The sequence below is a fragment of the Micromys minutus genome (assembly GCF_963924665.1).
Source record: "Micromys minutus genome assembly, chromosome: 21".
NCBI classification, from domain to species: Eukaryota; Metazoa; Chordata; class Mammalia; order Rodentia; family Muridae; genus Micromys; species Micromys minutus.
In genome coordinates, this window is record NC_137956.1 from 28,016,863 (window position 1) to 28,034,439 (window position 17,577).

At 38.4% G+C, this 17,577-nt stretch overlaps 1 protein-coding gene across 10 annotated transcripts in view; it reads left to right on the plus strand.

The window, feature by feature from the left end:
• The window catches only part of TFDP2 (transcription factor Dp-2), a 121,285-nt gene that overhangs the window by 57,749 nt on the left and 45,959 nt on the right, over positions 1-17,577 (plus strand). For 7 of the 10 annotated variants that reach the window (XM_080934933.1, XM_080934925.1, XM_080934928.1 and 4 more), the window contains one exon: positions 14,262-14,365. The exons of 1 other annotated variant lie outside the window; for it this stretch is intronic. In XM_080934933.1, coding sequence (XP_080791059.1) covers positions 14,349-14,365 — 17 coding nt within the window. In that variant the 5' untranslated portion in view covers positions 14,262-14,348. Of the gene's footprint in view, positions 1-5,701; positions 5,767-14,261; positions 14,366-17,577 lie in introns of those variants that run through there. 2 more of the 10 variants (XM_080934926.1, XM_080934931.1) reach the window with 2 other exon arrangements.

Genomic DNA, 17,577 nt, shown 5'->3' on the forward strand with positions numbered 1-17,577 from the left:
TTTTACTGTGTTTTATTTGTTATGCAGCTGCCGGGGGAAATAGAAAAGCAGCCAGGAATATGCTGATTTCAAGACGTCCTTGCTGGTTACAGATAGAAAAACTACAGAGCATGGGGAGAGGGTGGGGGGAGGGGTAGTTATCCTAGTTTATCCTCAGCTATTTATATAAATTAATTACATTGCAAAGATAATTCTGGAATTTAGTTTTTCTATTTAGGAGTTAAAGAAGCAGTTGCAGACATCAGTCATTTTAAAGGTACTTCATAGTTATTCCTCGTGGAAGCAATTCTAGTGGTAGTTTTTAGTTTCATTTTTCCCAGTAAATAAAATAAGGTTTCCTCTTATTAAATATTTTTCTATTTATGAAAACTTTTAAATTGTCAACAATGAAGTATGCTTCCTTAGAATCTTTAGAAATCAACCTGACATGAAAAAAATTCAGCCTTTGTAGTTATTTCATTCCTTTTTTTCCCTAGTACAATTTTCTTCAAAGTATTTGTGCTTTGAAAATGTCAGCTGTATTCTAATGAAGCTCCGGCATTGTTTGCTCATAAAGGAGCCGGTGCATTCCACTGCTTGATGGTTTATTATGTGAGAGGGGGTGGCACCATTTGGTGTCTGCCTCTTGGGGTGGTGACTGCCATTATGTTAGCTTTGGATTGGCAAAGAAAACATAGCATGCAAGAAGCTATACAGAATCTGGATACTGTGAAGAAAATCCTATTCCTAAACAATTCTTAGTGAGCCACGACTGTGTAACAGCTTGATTGAGTCGACCATTTCAAGGGTACCCTTGAAGTCTGTATTATGGTTACAGTTTATATTCCATGAAGCACGTATCTTGGGTTTTTTAAAAAGCATCATCCTTTTTGCTTTAATAAGAAAATAAATGTTTTTGTTAGCTATAATATTTTAATGGCTATGACAATATTTTAAGTAATTTACTTCAAGTGAGTTTAAGGAAAGAAGTTTAAGGAACTCTGTGGGTAGGGAGGGGGAGTTGGAGAGGGGCGGAGAGCCTTTCTTTCAGTTAGGGCAGCCCTGATGAAGAAAAAGAAGCAACAGATGTTTCTTCTGTTACAATTGAAGTTGTTTCATTCAAAATTCAACAGTAGCTGAAATGAAGAGAGAGGGGTCATAAATCCAACCTAAGTGGTGAATAAATAAAACAGCCATTTATCATTTATTTAAAATTCGTCCTTTATAGTCAGGATTTGAGAATCAACATAACAAAAATGAGTATAAATTTTTGTTAAAAGAGGCTTTTACAAAGAAACTTTTAAAAGGTGTGTAATGAAAACAGGAGAAAGTTTTAGTGCATTTAAATTACAGAAATAGAACATTATATTAGGCATAGCTCTAAAACCAAAAGTCAAATAAAATATAAGGAAAATGCTTAGTTGCAGAAGTTTGTAATTGCACAGCAGTGACAAAGGCTTCAAACAGAGTAGAAAACAGTTGTCCATGTTGATGGGCCATTTCTACAAGAAACATGAGGCTTGATATGGGAGAAATGTTTTGATGATTGAAGTGATATGTTGCAGTTTGTGAAAAAAATCATAAGCTTGGGTTGGTTACTCATGGGAAAGGGGTGATGTTTATTTACTAGAAAGAGCAGGAAAGAAGATAATATGCACATATGGAAGCAGTCATATATTTTAAAAAGGTTTTATTCATTAAATTCATTATGAATAAAGTAAAAACCTTCCCTTTTATAAGCAACACAAAGGGGAATGCTGTGTTATGTAATTTGCACTTACACACATTGAAGCTATTCTTTTGGGGTGGGGAAGCTATATGGTCTTATATAGCTCAGTCTGTTTGAATTTTGAGGGGAGCAGGTCCAGGGTCACACTGTGTAGCTGTGACTGTCTTGGAACTCAGATCAACTTCTCTCTGCCTCCCTCCTGCTGGCTTTAAAGACATGCTGGTTTTAAGGTATAATCCACCATGCCACCATGTGGGCCTGCCTAGAAAGTTGGGCATCCTGCTTCTGTCCCTGGTGCTAAGGTGATAGAAATAGACCACTACTCCATCTGACTTTATGAGGGTCTTTTAGTCTTGGGAGTATGAGTGACTCAGCCTACATGCATGCTCCCATTGAGCTGTATCCTCTCAGCCTTTATACTTTTCTTAAAATGTTTACTGTCATTAATGGGATGGGCCTTGAATGCCATAGCTCTCTTCCCCCAACTTTACATGGCTCCTGGGTCCTGAGATTGAACTCAGGTCATCAGCCTTGAGGAAAAAACACTACCCACTAAGCAATGCATATTGTGGGCCTCTTTATACTTCTCCTAAAGTTAGCCTTTTTGGTTTGGGTTTGATTTTAGTTTTTGATTTTTTTAAGACAGGGTCTCTACATAACCCTGGCTGTTCTGAAACTTACTGTGTTGACCAGGCTAGCCTTGAACTCAGAGATCCACCTGCCTCTGCTTCCTGAGTTCTGGGATTAAAGTGTGCACCACACCAGGCAACATTGACTTTTGAAAACTGGTGCATGAGATCTTTTTAAAAGTTTTGTATGTATAAGTGTTTAAGTTTTGTGAATAGGTGCTTACATTTTGTGTGTATAGGGGTTTAAGTTTTGTGTATATAGGTATCTAAGTTTCCTGTGTCTAGGGTTTAAGTTTTGTATGTATAGGTGTTTTGTTGCATTCCTGGTGCTTGTGTGGACCAGAAGAGGGCAGAAGACCCCCTGAACTCTGGAAGAGCCAATCGTCCTCCTAACTGCTGAGCCGCCTCTCCAGCACCAGCACCAAGTCTTTGACATTCAACATTTATTATTTTCCGTATCTTGTAAAGTTAGTAGTAATATTTAGTTGCCAAAAAATCCTTAGCTATACTTTGAATTTTATGCATTCATCAAATATTATGTAGTTTCTAAATATTTAATTGGCCTAAGAAGATTGGAAATAACCTCAACATTAAAGGAAAATATTAAATTTTTTTCCTGGTTTTAGCTAGGATTTGTAGGCTTCCTTGAAGGTATTCTTCAAATAAGGATGGCAGACTTTAGAGACTTTGAAGTTTATCAGCTGATTGCTCTAATTAAGTTTAAGATAAGATTCTAAATTGATCCCCCCCCCCCGTGTGTGTGTATGTGTGTGTGTGTGTGTGTGTGTGTGTGTGTGTGTGTGTGTGTGTATACATAATTATGCTACATAGACCATGCTGGTCTTAAAGTTCCTATAATCCTCCTGCCTCAGTTTTTCAAGTGCTAGGATTACAGATATTTGTTGCCATGACGGTGAGAATCCAGGAGCTTATTGTATAGTGACATTGTTTTCTACCACGTTTCAGACAACAGATTTTTCAAGTGAAATTTTTAATTTTTTTTCTAATATTTATTTATTTATTTTATGTGAGTACACTGTCACTGTTTTCAGACACTCCAGAAGAGGGCATCTGATCACATTACAGATGGTTGTGAGCCACCTTGTGGTTGCTGGGAATTGGACTCTGGACCTTTGGAAGAGCAGCAGGTGTTCTTAAACCGCTGAACCATCTCTCCAGCCCTCAAGTGAATTTTTAGGTGACAGCTCTAAACAGAATCTAACAACACAGAACTTTAAGTTTTGGTAAATTTACTCATTTGTGGTGAAAATCTGGCAGGTTTCTTGTTGCTACAAAACCCACTGACATGGAGTACTTTCTGTGTGCTAGGAAGAAGAGAACTTTTTTCTTAGTGTTTTCTTAGTTTATATTAATTATACATAAAAGATTTCATCACAGCATTTTTATACACGAACATAATGTATCTTGATCATAATTACTTCCCCTAACTTGCCTTTGTATCTCCATTGCTGCTTCTAATCCCTTCCTCTTCCCAACTTGCCTGCCTTCTCTTCACCCACCTGTTTTTTCTGTGTGACCCAATGGGCTTCACTAGGGTTGTCCACAGAAACATACACTTTACAAAGTAGCTGTCTCACTGGAAAAAAAAAATCTTGTTCTATTTTCAACCACTAAGTGTGTATAAATCTTCTGGGAAGGATGAGGGAGATAGAACTTTTAAAAAGATTTTATGTGTATGTGTGCTTTGTCTTTACACCAGAAGGGGGCATTAGATCCCATTTTAAGTGGTTGTGCAGCCCTTGTGGGTGCTGGGAATTGAACTAAGACTCTCTGGACGAGCAGCCAGTGCTCTTAACCCCTGAGCCATCTCTCCAGCCCCAGAGACAGAACTTTTAATGAAAGTATACAACTGAGTTTGGCCCAGAACTTGCTTTACCCTCAAGGCTGGTCTCAAATTAATGATCCTGCCTTAGCCTTCTAACTACTAAGGTTACAAATGGATTATGGGAATGCAATACCCTGCCCAGAATATCATTTAATACAGATTCTCTCCTTAACATGGTAAATTGAATCTACAGTCTTGTGTATCTAGTCAAGCATTCTGACCATTGAGATACATTCTTTTTCACTTAAAAAAGAGTTTTGTTTGTTTGTTTAAGCTGGATGTGGTAGTGCATAATACCTTCAATCCCAGCACTTGGTAGGCAGAAGCAGGTGGATCTCTATTGAGTTCAAGGCTAGCCTGGTCTCCATACTAAGCTCCAGGACTACATAATAGAAAAAAAACCTGTCTCAAACAAAACAAAGGAAGTATTTTTAAACATTTATTTGTCTTGTATATTTCTATACATACTACTGCACATGTGTGGAGGTCAGAAAAACAAATGTGTTTCCCAGGGATCAGATTCAGGTTGTCAGGTGTGGTAGCGGGCATTTCAATCCGTTTTGCTGGCTCTTTTACTTTTTGAGGAAGGATCTCAGTAAGTGCAATCCTGGAAATTTCAATCCTTTGGACTCAGCTTCTCTAGTAGCTAGGATTTCAGGCCTTTCCCACAAAGCCTACATATGATTAAGTTTTAGTACACAGGCAGTTTTGTTGATTTTGATATTTAACCATAAGATTTCTTGCTTTTGTAGTCTTCTAAAAATACAAGGCTGACAGAAAGGCCCTGTGAGTAAAGGTGTTTGCCACCAAGCCTGGTGAGTTTCTGTTCTCTAGAAGGAGAGAAACAACTGCAAATTGACTTCTGACCTCCATGCTTACACCACGTGTGTGTGTGTGTGTGTGTGTGTGTGTGAAGAACTGTTAATATAGGAAGCTTTCATGATCGTTCTGTAGTGTGGATCTTCTTGTCAAGTGAGAACTTGAATAACCTACCGAGGTTTGAGTGACCTACTTAGGACGGTATGGAACATAGTGATCCCTTTTTTATTTTCTAAGGAAAAGAACTGGCTGTGACTCCTAATTCATGAATGATTTTTGTTCTGTTTGAACTTATGTCCTAAATTATAAAATCCTTAGATCCCAACTTTTTGATTTAAGATCCATTTCTAATTATTCTAAACTTTTATAAACAGTAGGAAATCTCTTACTTGAGTGTAAATTTAAAAAGATTTGTTTGTTAATACAATCTGGATGCCATCTGAGAGGAATTTATAAGCTTCATGAGATTAATTTCCAATTAAGTTTTGAGTATTTTTACTGCCATAAGTTCTGACCCTGTGGCCACACCCATCCACCTCATCTCCTGCAGCCACTCAGTGGCTGTGTGTCTGAGATAAGACGTGCTGCTTTCTGCTCTCTCTCGTCACAGGATCTGTGAACAGACCTTACCTGCATTACTTACCGTCTGGCCTTGTGTCAGTGACAGGGACAGAATGGTTAACTATGGGATGAACATCAAGACACTAGAACATGTACAGAGACATTGTAGAAACAAATAACGAAGCACCTTCTCTTTTATAAAGGTAAATTCAATGTGGTAGAGATAACTATTATCTTAATTTGAAACATAACATTCTTCCCGTCAGTTGAAACACTTTTAAAAACGTGACTTTGTACTTAGTTTCTGACTCAGCAGGTGTCCAGTGGGTCCCTGAGATGCATTTTGAATGAGAACTCATGTCCTCCCCTTGCAGTGCTTAGTGTGACCAGACACACAGGGAAAGACAGTTACAACGGACTGGGCGAACCAAGTTGCTTGAGGATTTATAACTTATCAAATTATTTGCCAAAAACTGATGTACCAAAATAAGTATTAATCAAACTGAATGCAAGAGACATGGGGAAATTAATTAAGTGTTTCTAAGACAGAATAAGGTAATAGAAAAGAACAAAATCATGTTTTAACTAAATATAAAGAATGGAGTAAAAAAGAAACTAGAGCAGACTGGTATGCGTGGCAAGTGATTTGGAGGTGAATGTCTATATCATATTAACAGGATGTGTACCTTGTACTTCTTAATAAACCTTTGTATATATAATCACGGCTTATAAGAATAGTACACAATTGGAAATACAATTCGTTAAGATAGGTAGACTAGGACTCTGTGTGTGTGTGCACGCGCGTGCGCGCCTGTATCCCCCAACCCTGTCTGTGTCTCCATCCATCTGTTTACCCATGTATAATGTGTACTTCAGATTGGGGAACAAAAGTAAATCAGTATTACTTTGACATCCTTCATTTTAATATTAAAAATTTTAAGAGAAAATGTTTATAAAGGAAAGGGAAAGCCAGACCTGCTGGCTCACACCTTGTGATCCTGTTACTTACAGGGCTGAGTGAGACAGGAGAGTTGCTGGGAGGCCAGCCTGGGCTATCTAGTTCCAGGGCTGACTAAACTACAAAACAAGAGCCCGTCTCAGAGAAAAACAACCACAGCAAAAACTATCAAGTTGGAAAAACATTTCCATGTTATGTAAGCATAACAAGATAATCTTACTCCTTAATTATTTGAAGAGATCCTAAACAACAACAACAACAAAAAAAAAGACCAACAACTAGTAGAAAGACTGGAATAATTCTTAGGAAAATCAATTACATAGCTTTTGTTTTGTTGGTTGGTTTGAGTTCCTCATGTAGCTGAGGATGGCCTTGAATGCCTGATTGCTGAGATTACAGTGCACTTTCAGATACACATGCACACACTCACTCACTCACTCACTCACACACACACTCACTCACTCACTCACCCATCCACCCACCATGGTGTACATATAGAAGTTAAGACTTGTAAGAATCTGTTCTCTCTTCCTACCATTTTCCAGGGTTATTATAACTCGCTGGACAAACCTGGCTACATGTGCTTTTACTTGCTAAGTCATCTTGCTAGTTCATCCTTTGTATTATCTTAAACTTATTTATTTAAAGACAAAAATCTCACTTTGTAGCCCGTTTTGACCTGAAATTCACTATGTAGCAAATATTAGAGTTGAAATGATTTCAACTGTAATGCTGAGATTATAAACTGTAACTTCTATGCCCAGCCTCCTTTGTATTTTTCCTTCTTTATTGTTGTAAATAATAGGCTATTTCTACTTAAAATAATGTGTATGCATGTATTTCTGTGACACATGTATATAAATACTTGTGCCCCCAAAGGCCAGAAGACATCCATTTCTCTGGAGAATGGTTTGTACATATAATGTGTTATATATCACATTGCTATGGAAACAGTGAAGCAAGTGCTGCTGTCTTGACCTCTGAAGAGACCCTTGAAGTGGTGAGAATAGGCATGGGAGATGTTTGGGGCCAGACATTTGGAAGTAAAAGGGGACATTTACAGGTAACAGCAATAGGAAGGAGAGCTGCAGATGACACGGGGCTTTATATCCTTATAAGGACTTAAGCCACTCTTCACTGCCAAGCCATCTCTTTAGCTCTGGTGTAATAACCTCTTGACAGATTGTTACCTTGAATATAAAGTGAGGTTTGTCTCTTCTGACTAATTTTGGCTTGACAATTATGTTTCTTAATTCCATTTGTTTGGAATACTTTTTTTCCTTAAAATACATTTTTTCATTTTCTTTTACCCTAGGTGATATCTATCATTTATTATTAGGGATATTAAAGTAGCATTATTAGAACTAATAAAAAGATGGACTTTTTTTTCTAACCTACTTTCAAGTCTTGTCTTTTTATTGTGGAATTTAGACCATTGATACTCAAAGTTATTAAAATTTTTATTATTTTCTGTCATTTTTTTGAGTTTTCTTAGACTTAATTTGAATGACCCTGGTATTGTTCCTTTTGCTTCTTGGTTTTATATATATATATATATATATATATATATATATATATATATAAATTTTTTTTAAGATCTATTCATTTATTTCATGTATGTGGGCACACTGTCGCTGTCTTCAGACACACCAGAAGAGGACATCGGATCTCATTACAGATGGTTGTGAGCCACCACGTGGTTGCTGGGAATTGAACGCAGGACCTCTGGAAGAGCAGTCAGTGCTCTTAACCACTGAGCCATCTCTCCAGCCCAGTTATGTTTATTTTTCTTTTTAGTCTGAAGTTGTGGTTATAAATTTCTTTAGTTGGTTTTTTTGTCATGCAAAGTTTTTATTATTAAATTATAATAAGTTGTTTTGCTGGCCAGTTGTGTTCTTTCAGAGCTTGGAACATGTCTTTCCAGGTTTTCTTGGCTCCAGATGTTTCTCTCAGATAACCAGCTGTTATTTTGATGAGCCTGCTTTTATAAGTGACTTGGCCTTTCAGTGTTTTTTCTTTAATCTGTTCTTAGTGTTCTAAGTATAATGTGTCCGACATTCTGTTCCTCTGTCTCCCTGTCTTTCTCTCTCTTCCTCCCTCCCTCCCTTGTTCCTCCCTTCCTCCTTCCCTCCCTTGTAGCCTTACTGTCCTGGGACTTTCTCTGTAGACAAGGCTGGCCTGTAACTCAGAGATCCACCTGCTTCTGCCTCCCAAGTGCTGGGATTAAAGGTATGTACCACCCCACACCATCTCACCCCCAACAGTACTCCCAGCTTATTTTTGAGATTATAATATAATTACATTTCTCTCTTCCCTTTTCTCCCTCTAAATCCTCCCATATGCCCTTCCATGCTCTCCTTATTTTTCATGACCTTATTTTTCATTAATTGTTAGTGCACATGTAAATATATGTATATGCATTTGTACATATATACATATATAATATATATTCCTAAATATAACATGTTTGGCCCATATAACATTATTTGTATGTGTTTTCAGGGTGAAGTTTTGCACTAGACAACCAATTGGTGTACTCTTCCCTGGAGAAGACCAACCACATGTACTGCTCCCAGCTTTCCTCAGTGACTTACAGTTCTTTGTGTAGGGTTGCGACCTCCTGGATTTTCCCAGTCCACTTTGACATGTACATTGGCATTATCTTGTTCAGCTCACATTTGGAAGTCATGCTGCTGAGTCTTTATGAGTATGGCTTCTGACTTCACTAGGACATATAATCTCACTGCAAACTCCCCATCCTCTGGCTCTTAGAATGCTCTCCCGCACCCCTACCCCATTGTTTCATAAGCCTTTGATGTTAGACTGGTTTAGTTGTATCCATTGGGATTAGGCGCCACAATTCTGCATTTTGATTAGTGTAGTTTCTGTGGTGTTCTCATCCACTGCAAAAGGAAGCTTCCTTGATGATGGTGAGGAAGGGCATAAAAATGTTTATAGATTATTGTTAGGAATTATGCTGGTTTAATAAATTAGTGGTTGTGGGCTGGAGAGATGACTCAGTGGTTAAGAGCACTTGCTGCTCTTCTGGAGGTCCTGAGTTCAATTCTCAGCAATTACATGGTGGCTCACAACCATCTGTAATGAGATCCAGTGCCTTCTTCTGGTGTATCTGAGGACAGCTACAGTGTACTTATATATAATAAATAAATAATTTTTAAAAAATAATTAGTGGTTGTGGATTCTTCACCAGTACCCATGACTTCACTAACACTGAGGAGTTTGCTGTTTCCAGTACCAGGCGTGATTTCCCATTCATTGAGTAGGTCTTAAGTCCAGTTAGAATGCTATTGGTTATCTCCAAAGCATATGTACCACTGCTACATCTTAGGTATTATCACGCTGTGCTGGTTGTTGATGTGGTTACTAGGTGTCATAGTTGGGTAGAACTGTTAGCTGCCTCCCTCCTTTGGAAGTTTCTATGGTGCCTTCTGGTGCTGTGAAAGTTAGTCAAGAGGACTTCTTTTCTGAGTTTATCTGTTTGATATTTTACAAGCTTCTTATACCTAGATGGGCATCTCTTTCTGGGTTTGGGATTCTTTTCTATGGTTGTACTGATAGTATTTTCTGTTCCCTTTGTACCCATAATCCAAAGGATTGTTCTTTTCATGGTGTCTAAAAGCTCTCCTCTGGTTGTTGATGGTGTTTTGTCATTGATCTTTACTAAGTGTTCCATTTCTCCTTGTCATCAAGCCCTAAGCTGCTTTCCAGAGGCGTGTTCTCTTGCTGAGTCTTCTTGCTCAACTTTTTATTCAGCTTTTTTTTTAAATTCCCACCATCATTTTAGTTTGGATTTTCTTCAGAAATTCTCTTTAACAAATTCCGTTTTCACATCTTGAATTGAAATTCCTAATTTCACATCTTGAATTCCTTATTTCATTCAGCTCTTTTAGTTTTGTTCTCTTGGAGTGAGTTTGTGTCTTCTCTGAGTTCTTTGCAGATGGTTGTTACTCTTTTGACTTCTTTGGATGGTTTTCCAAATAGTTCTCATCAGGAGCCGTTACTATGGGAGTAATTTTTGGAGAAGACTTGTTTTGGTTTGTGATACTGCTTTTGTTTTTGCACTTAGACTTGTGCATTTGGAATTTATTTTTCTTTCTTTGTAAAATTCAAATCACAGTCTTTTGGTGGAAGAGATTACTGTTCAGGAGAGGACTAAGTCATGTCCTGTTGAGATAGGGTTTTGCTTTGTGGAACTGGTATTCAGGGATGCAGGCTATATCCCTGGTCCTCCTCTGAGTTTCATCTGTGTGATGTCAGCTCCAGCTTCCTTCCTGAGTCCTCAGCTTTTTTCTGAAAGCCCCTGAACCCGTGGACCTTTCTTTCCCTGAGTTGGTTTGGTTCCCACCCTGGGCCTGCAGCTTCCTGGGCCTTTGGGCCTTACCCTGGATCAACTCAAACCCCCTACCTAGGGTTTATTGCTTCAGCCTTAAGTTACCATATGAATTTTAAGGATTTTCTTTTCTTTTTTGAGACAGGGGCTCTTTCTATATAGCTCTGGCTGTCCTGGAACTCACAATGTAGACCAGGCTAGCCTTCAGGGAGAAAGCCAGGTGTGGAGATGTCAACAGGGACCTTTTAAAGGTGTGCAAGTTGCATAGGAAAATAGGGACCGTGGGAATTCCCTGCACCTGACCATGACCGGTGATGACATAAGCTGCTGGCTAATTATGCACGATTAAGAAAAGTTGGGGCTTTTGTTTTGTTTTAAAGAGAGAAGAAATAATGCATGTTTGTGTGCTGAGATTGATCCAGTAAAGAGAAAGATTGTATTGATGCAGGAGACCTTTAAAGGAACAGTAGCTAGAGTAACAATTTATACAGATTAATAAAAGTTTAAAATGGCTGGGTGTGGTGGTGTACACCTTTAATCTCAGCATCTGGGAGGCGGAGACAGGTAGCTGGCTTAAAAATAAAAGGAGCTGGTTGAAGTAACAGGTGAGGAAAAGCCAAGAGAAATGTATGGCCTATACTACACTTCTTACTAATAAACATGAATTTGCTTATACTGTTTTCTCTCTTTTTTTCAAGTCAGGTCTTCCTTTAGACCAGGCAGATCACAAACTTGCTTCACAGCTCACGATGTCCTTAAACTCTCTTAATCCTGCTGCCCTCAGTAGGTGGGACTATAGCCCTGGGTCTCCACACCTGGCTTTCTCCTTCGTTTTTATATAAAGGTATAATTTACAGGCCAGTCAGATGGCTGATGGGTGAAGGTGCTTACCACTCAAGCCAGGCATCCTGGAACCCATATAAAAGTGGTAGGAAAAGTACTGACTGCACAAAGCTGTCCTCTGGTAACTCCACACAGGTGCCATGGTATGCACTTAATCGCCCACTAATCATTAATACATACAAAAAAAAAAACTAACCCTTCTTAGCTTGGTCTTTCAGTTCCACAAACACCACTATAGTGTAGGTCCTGTTTTGTTTGTGACATGGTCTTGCAGTTTAGCTGTGGCTAGTATGGAACTCGTAAGTCACAGTAGTCATTCCCCTCAGCCTCAGGAGTGCTGACATCACAGGTGTGGACATCACGCCAGCAAGATATCACCTCAAACTTTGTTGAGACAGTCTTTCTGTGTAGTCCTGGAACTCACTATGTAAATCATTCTTGTTTCAAACTCACAGAGATCTACCTGCCTCTACTTCCCAGATGCTGAGTTTAAAGGTGTGCGCTACCACACCCAGACACTTTAAATTTTAATAAGAACTATAGAGATGGCTCAGCAGTTAAGAGCAACCACATGGTGGCTCACAACCATCTGTAATCTTCTGGTGTGTCTGAAGACATTGTACTCATATACATAAAATAAATAAATCTTTAAAAAAAGAATTGTAGGTTGGTATAGACTGTGAAACTAAAACCTCTGCATGCAGATTTTTTTTAAAAATTTATTTATTTATTATATGGTTGTACACTGTCACTGTCTTCAGACACACTAGAAGAGGGCATCAGATCCCATTATAGATGGTTGTGAGCCACCATGTGGTTGCTGGGAATTGAACTCAGGACCTCTGGAGGAGCAGACAGGTGCTCTTAACCGGTGAGCCATCTCTCCAGCTCCCTGCATGCAGATTTTTAAAAATACATTTATTTGTGTAGGGGGGTGCATGTTTATGTGTGCAGTTACTTTCCTTTTACCATGCCAGTCCCAAGGATTGAATTTATGTCCTTAGACTTGGCAGCAAGTAATCCACTGAGCCATCTTGCCTCAAATTCTAGATCCTCTGCTTCAATGTCCTATACTAGAATTATAGTTGTATACTGCCATATGCATCATCAATCTTAAGAAAGTAAAGATACAATTTAGGCTGTTTATGAAGTTTGGCATCCAGTTGGAAAAGTTAGGGAATCCAGTCTGTGTTTTTTAGAATTTTATGCAAGAGACTAAGCTAGGTTCTGGAATACAATTAAGGCAACCTAGTTCATGTACTGTAAAGCTACAAGTAAGTAATAGCAGGTTTAAGGAGACCCCAGAGGCTATCCAACACCTAGACCACAGGAACTAGGCTCAAGTTTTCAGGGTAAGATGGCACTTAGTGTAGAGGCTCCTTTATAGGACAGTGTACAAATCACTAACTTGATTAAACTTCAGTTTCTTCATGTATAAAAGCTAGTTTACACTTTTACCTTCAGCATAGTGACATCCTTGAGGAAAGTGCATGGGGCAGAGATAAAAGAACAGTTTAAAAGGGATAGAAAGAATATAAGAGGTAAAGGTTGGGACAGAGTGTTTGGGGATGTTGTCTTCTGGGTATGACAAGACTGATGTTCTTAAACTCACAGCAGCTATAATTATGTATATAAGACCTACACAAGATTGGGCCTGTCAGTATCTCATCATGGAGTGGGAGAGGGACTCTTGAATGTGCCCACACCCAAGGGTCTATAGGTTGTTAATGGTTATCGGAGGAGGTAGAGATGTTTTCTTCAGTGGTAACTCTGGTAAGGTGCCCATGCTCCTAGCCTCTCACCTATAATGAAACCCACTGGACTATGGGGGCATTGGAGGGATGAAGTGAGAGAGAAAGGGGGTCAGTAGTAGGTAGAGGAAGAAAAGGGAGGGTAAGGAAGAACAGGTGAGTAGAATCAAATATATGCATATAAAATGTTATAATCAAACTCATTATGTGTAATATATGATAACCACAAGTTTTTTAGGTGTCTACATTTAAGAAGCAAGTAACCAAAAAAAAAAAAAAAAAAAAAAAAAAAAAAAAAAACTGCTTCTGGTACGATAACATCACAAAAGAAACTGCTTCTGGTGCAATAGCAGCATCACAAAAAATATTGTAAAACATTTGTTTAATGATGCTACAACTTTTTTGTTGTTAAATAGACAAACTTCTATACATTTTCTGTTAAATACAAATAAGATTATTTAACAGATCTGCTTATATTAACTTCAACAAAGAGATTTGTATGTATTTCAATTAAGACTTTTTGGTTTTTCGTTTATTTTGTTTGGTTTTTCCAGATAGGGTTTCTCTGTCTCCCTGGCTGTCCTGGAACTCACTCTATAGACCAGGCTGGGCTCAAACTCAGAGATCCCCCTGCCTCTGCCTCCCCAGTTCTGGGATTAAAGGTGTGCACTACTACCCCAAGTATAATATATCTGTGGATGTAAATTAGCAGTTGGGATAGGACCATTGTTGTGTATGTAGAAACATCAACTTGATACTGCAGAAGACTGATTTTATACTTACCTGTCTTTTCAGGTAACATTTCACTTGTTGCCTTTCCAGTTTCAAGCACCAACTCACCAACAAAGATTTTACCGAAAACCTTAGGGCCAATAAATGTGAATGTTGGACCCCAAATGGTAAGAAAATTATTAAATTTCAGAATTGACCCTTTGCTCAGGCAAGATTAGTTTATAGAATAATTATGCTGATGATATTTGATCAAATAAATATTCTACTAAGTTTTAGTTATCTCATTTACTCTAAAAGTTTTGTTTTTATCTCAGTATAATTGATTAAGTATTAGTTTATATTAATAAATGTTTTTGTGTTAATGTTTAATTTTAATATTCAATCTGTGAGTTCTGAATGTGTAATATAAGGTTTTTCTCCCTTTATGAGGCCTTTCTTAACTTTTGTTGTTTAATTAACTTGAAATCTATTGTATTCTATCGGTTTTATAATATTTATGGAAACCATGTGTGCTCATATAAATTGAGTGTGTAATTGAACAGTTGAATTTATACCTGGAGCTATAGATTTCAATTTTTTTATTAAAAGATTATTATAGATAAGCTCATGGTTGAACTCATATTTTGGGAGGCAGAGGCAGGAGGATCACCACAAGTTCCAGGAGAGGAACGAGGCAGAGACAGGCAGAGAACAGGTAGAAAGGAAGAGTGCACATGCGCACGTGTACGAGCAAGCAAGTGAATAACCAGGGAAGCAACAGTATGCCATTTTAATTTTCAACCCTAAAAATGCTGGATGACAATAAATATGTGTGTGTTTCTCTAAGGGCATTTATTAGTCCTGCTAGAGGTTGAAATATATAGCCCTCTCAGAAAAGCTTGTTTATAATTACAGTTGCATTAGATTACTCTGACCAACCAGGTGTAGTGGCACATGCCTGTAATCCTAGCACTTGGGAGGTAGAGGCAATTGGATCTCTGTAAATTCGAGGCCAGGCTGGTCTACAAAATGACTTCCAAAACAGCCAGGAATATTACAAAGAGAAACTATGTCTTCAGAAACCAAAAGAAAATTACTCTGCTTAGGTTTGGTGCGTTTTGCCTATAAGCCCTGCACTCGGGAAGCTGAGGAAGCCAGGAGGACTTAAAAACCTACTGCAGGGAACTAGAGAGATGGCTCAGTAACTGAAGAGCACTGATTACTGCAGAGGGACCCTGGTTTGAGTCCCAGCACCTACTCATGAGGTTCACAACTGTCTATAACAGGGAATCCAATACCCTCTTCTGGCCTCCACGGTCCCAGACATGTAAGTAATGCACAGACAGACAGACATGAAAGCAAAATACCCATGCATAGAAAATACCTACTGTTAAAAACAAACCAACAAAAAAAAAAAAAAAAAAAACCATATGCCTAATTTAAAATCTTAAACATTTTTATTTTAAATTGTTTATTTACTGTATTATACATATGCACATAAACACATGCCATGACATACAACATGTGTAGAGGTCAGAGGGTAACTTGCAGGAATAGGTTCTGTTCTTCCACTATGTAGTTTCCAGGAATCAGAACTCAGGTTGTCAGGCTTGGTGACAAATGCCTTTACCCACTGAATCATTCCAAAAGGACTTAAAGAATAATTCATTGTCAGTGTGTATATCTTTTCATTTATACAACAGTACCAATATATTTTGCTCTATGACACAGCGTTCTTTGGACTGTTTTTAATTCAAAATTTAGATAGAACTATCTTTTAACATTCTTACTGGTTTCAGGAAGTCTTTAAGGTATTATAAGCATGACATTTCCTTTGGCCAGTTGAAGACTTAATCATCTGTAAATTTCAAGTAAAAACACAATTTACTGTAAGTATGTGAAGAATGTAATCTAGCTCCAAACCCCATAGAGACTGAGACTCAAATTGTCCCCATTTGAAAGTAGTCAGCAGAGATTTTCAAACAGTGGTTACGCATTTGCCCTTCTCTTTCAGCCACTACAGTGGATACAGAAATGGAATTATGTAGATACTAAAATTCCTTCGTCACCACATGTGTGCCTGTGTGCAGTACAGGCATGGTAGTCACTCCTTCAGAGGGTGCAGTGTCTGTGTGCCCATCTCCACCAGGCTTCAGAAGGCCGATTCCACTTAAGTCTCAAAAAACCCTTCAGGGAGCCTCAGAGACCAGGTTGAGAACTATTACTTGGGCCACTGAAGAGAGACCTCAGTAGTATGGTTAGAGGGAGCTATGGGAATTGGGGCCACCCCCAAACGGGTGAAGATGCCACCACCCTTAGCAACCTGAGTACTTTAATACTTAAAGTTTTAAGGACGTTACTGGAGCTAAACCTGAATTTGTGGATTCTACACTGAAAAGAATTTTAGGCCTAATCAGTTTATAAAGCAGAGTTGGAGATTTTATTAAAGATACTGTATTTTGATAGAATTTTATGTGAATGGTTATTTTTTTCTTGCATGTGTATCTGCATCATGTGCAAGCAGATTCCATGAAGGTCAGAGGAAGGCTTGAAATCTCCAGAAATTATATTAACAGGCTGTTGTATGTAACCATATAGGTGCTGGGAACCAGACAGGCATTGTCTGGAAAAGTAGTAAGTGCTCTTAACCACAAAATCTTCTCACTGCCCTCACTATTAAAGATATTCTAAGATAGGCTTAAACGTGAGGGTTAGGAGAGAGATGCTCAGAATAAAGTCAGGCACATTAGAGAGTATGGTTATAGGATGCTCTGTGAGTAGCAGCTCCTAGATTTTACAGTAGTTAGATGAAGCATTTTTATGGGATTTGAGATTAGTATATAATCACTGGTTGGTTCCCGAGGAACACCTGATAGTTGATTAGATCTTAGCCCACAGAAATTCAGGAAACAAAAATTTTTTTAAAGGTTCTCAGGCAATGTCTGTGGAATGGAATGGGAACCTACCCAAGGCCATACACATTCAGGCTTTAGGCCTAATTTATTGTTACCTTAAGATAAAAATGTATACATATGGAGAAAATATTTGTGTTAGCAACCTTCATAGCAAATGCTGACGTGCTGGAGTTACTACTTTTCCTTTGGCAAGAGACTTAATCCTGGGTGGGAGCTACTCATGTCCTCCATATTTTCCTGTCTTTCCTGCCTCAGAGGTAGATAGAAAAATCATTCTACAGTATAGAGCCTACAACCCCATGTGAAGGACGTGCGGGCATCAAGTTCGTCAGAAACAAATTGGTAAAAACAGTTAACTCTGACTTAAAGCTTCAGCAGACTTGTGTGGTGCCTCTGCCTTATTACAAAAGCAGCTACCTGGAGGCCTGGGATTGCATACCCAGCTGTACAGCATACCTGGTCAAGGCAGTGTCAGCGTCAGAAAT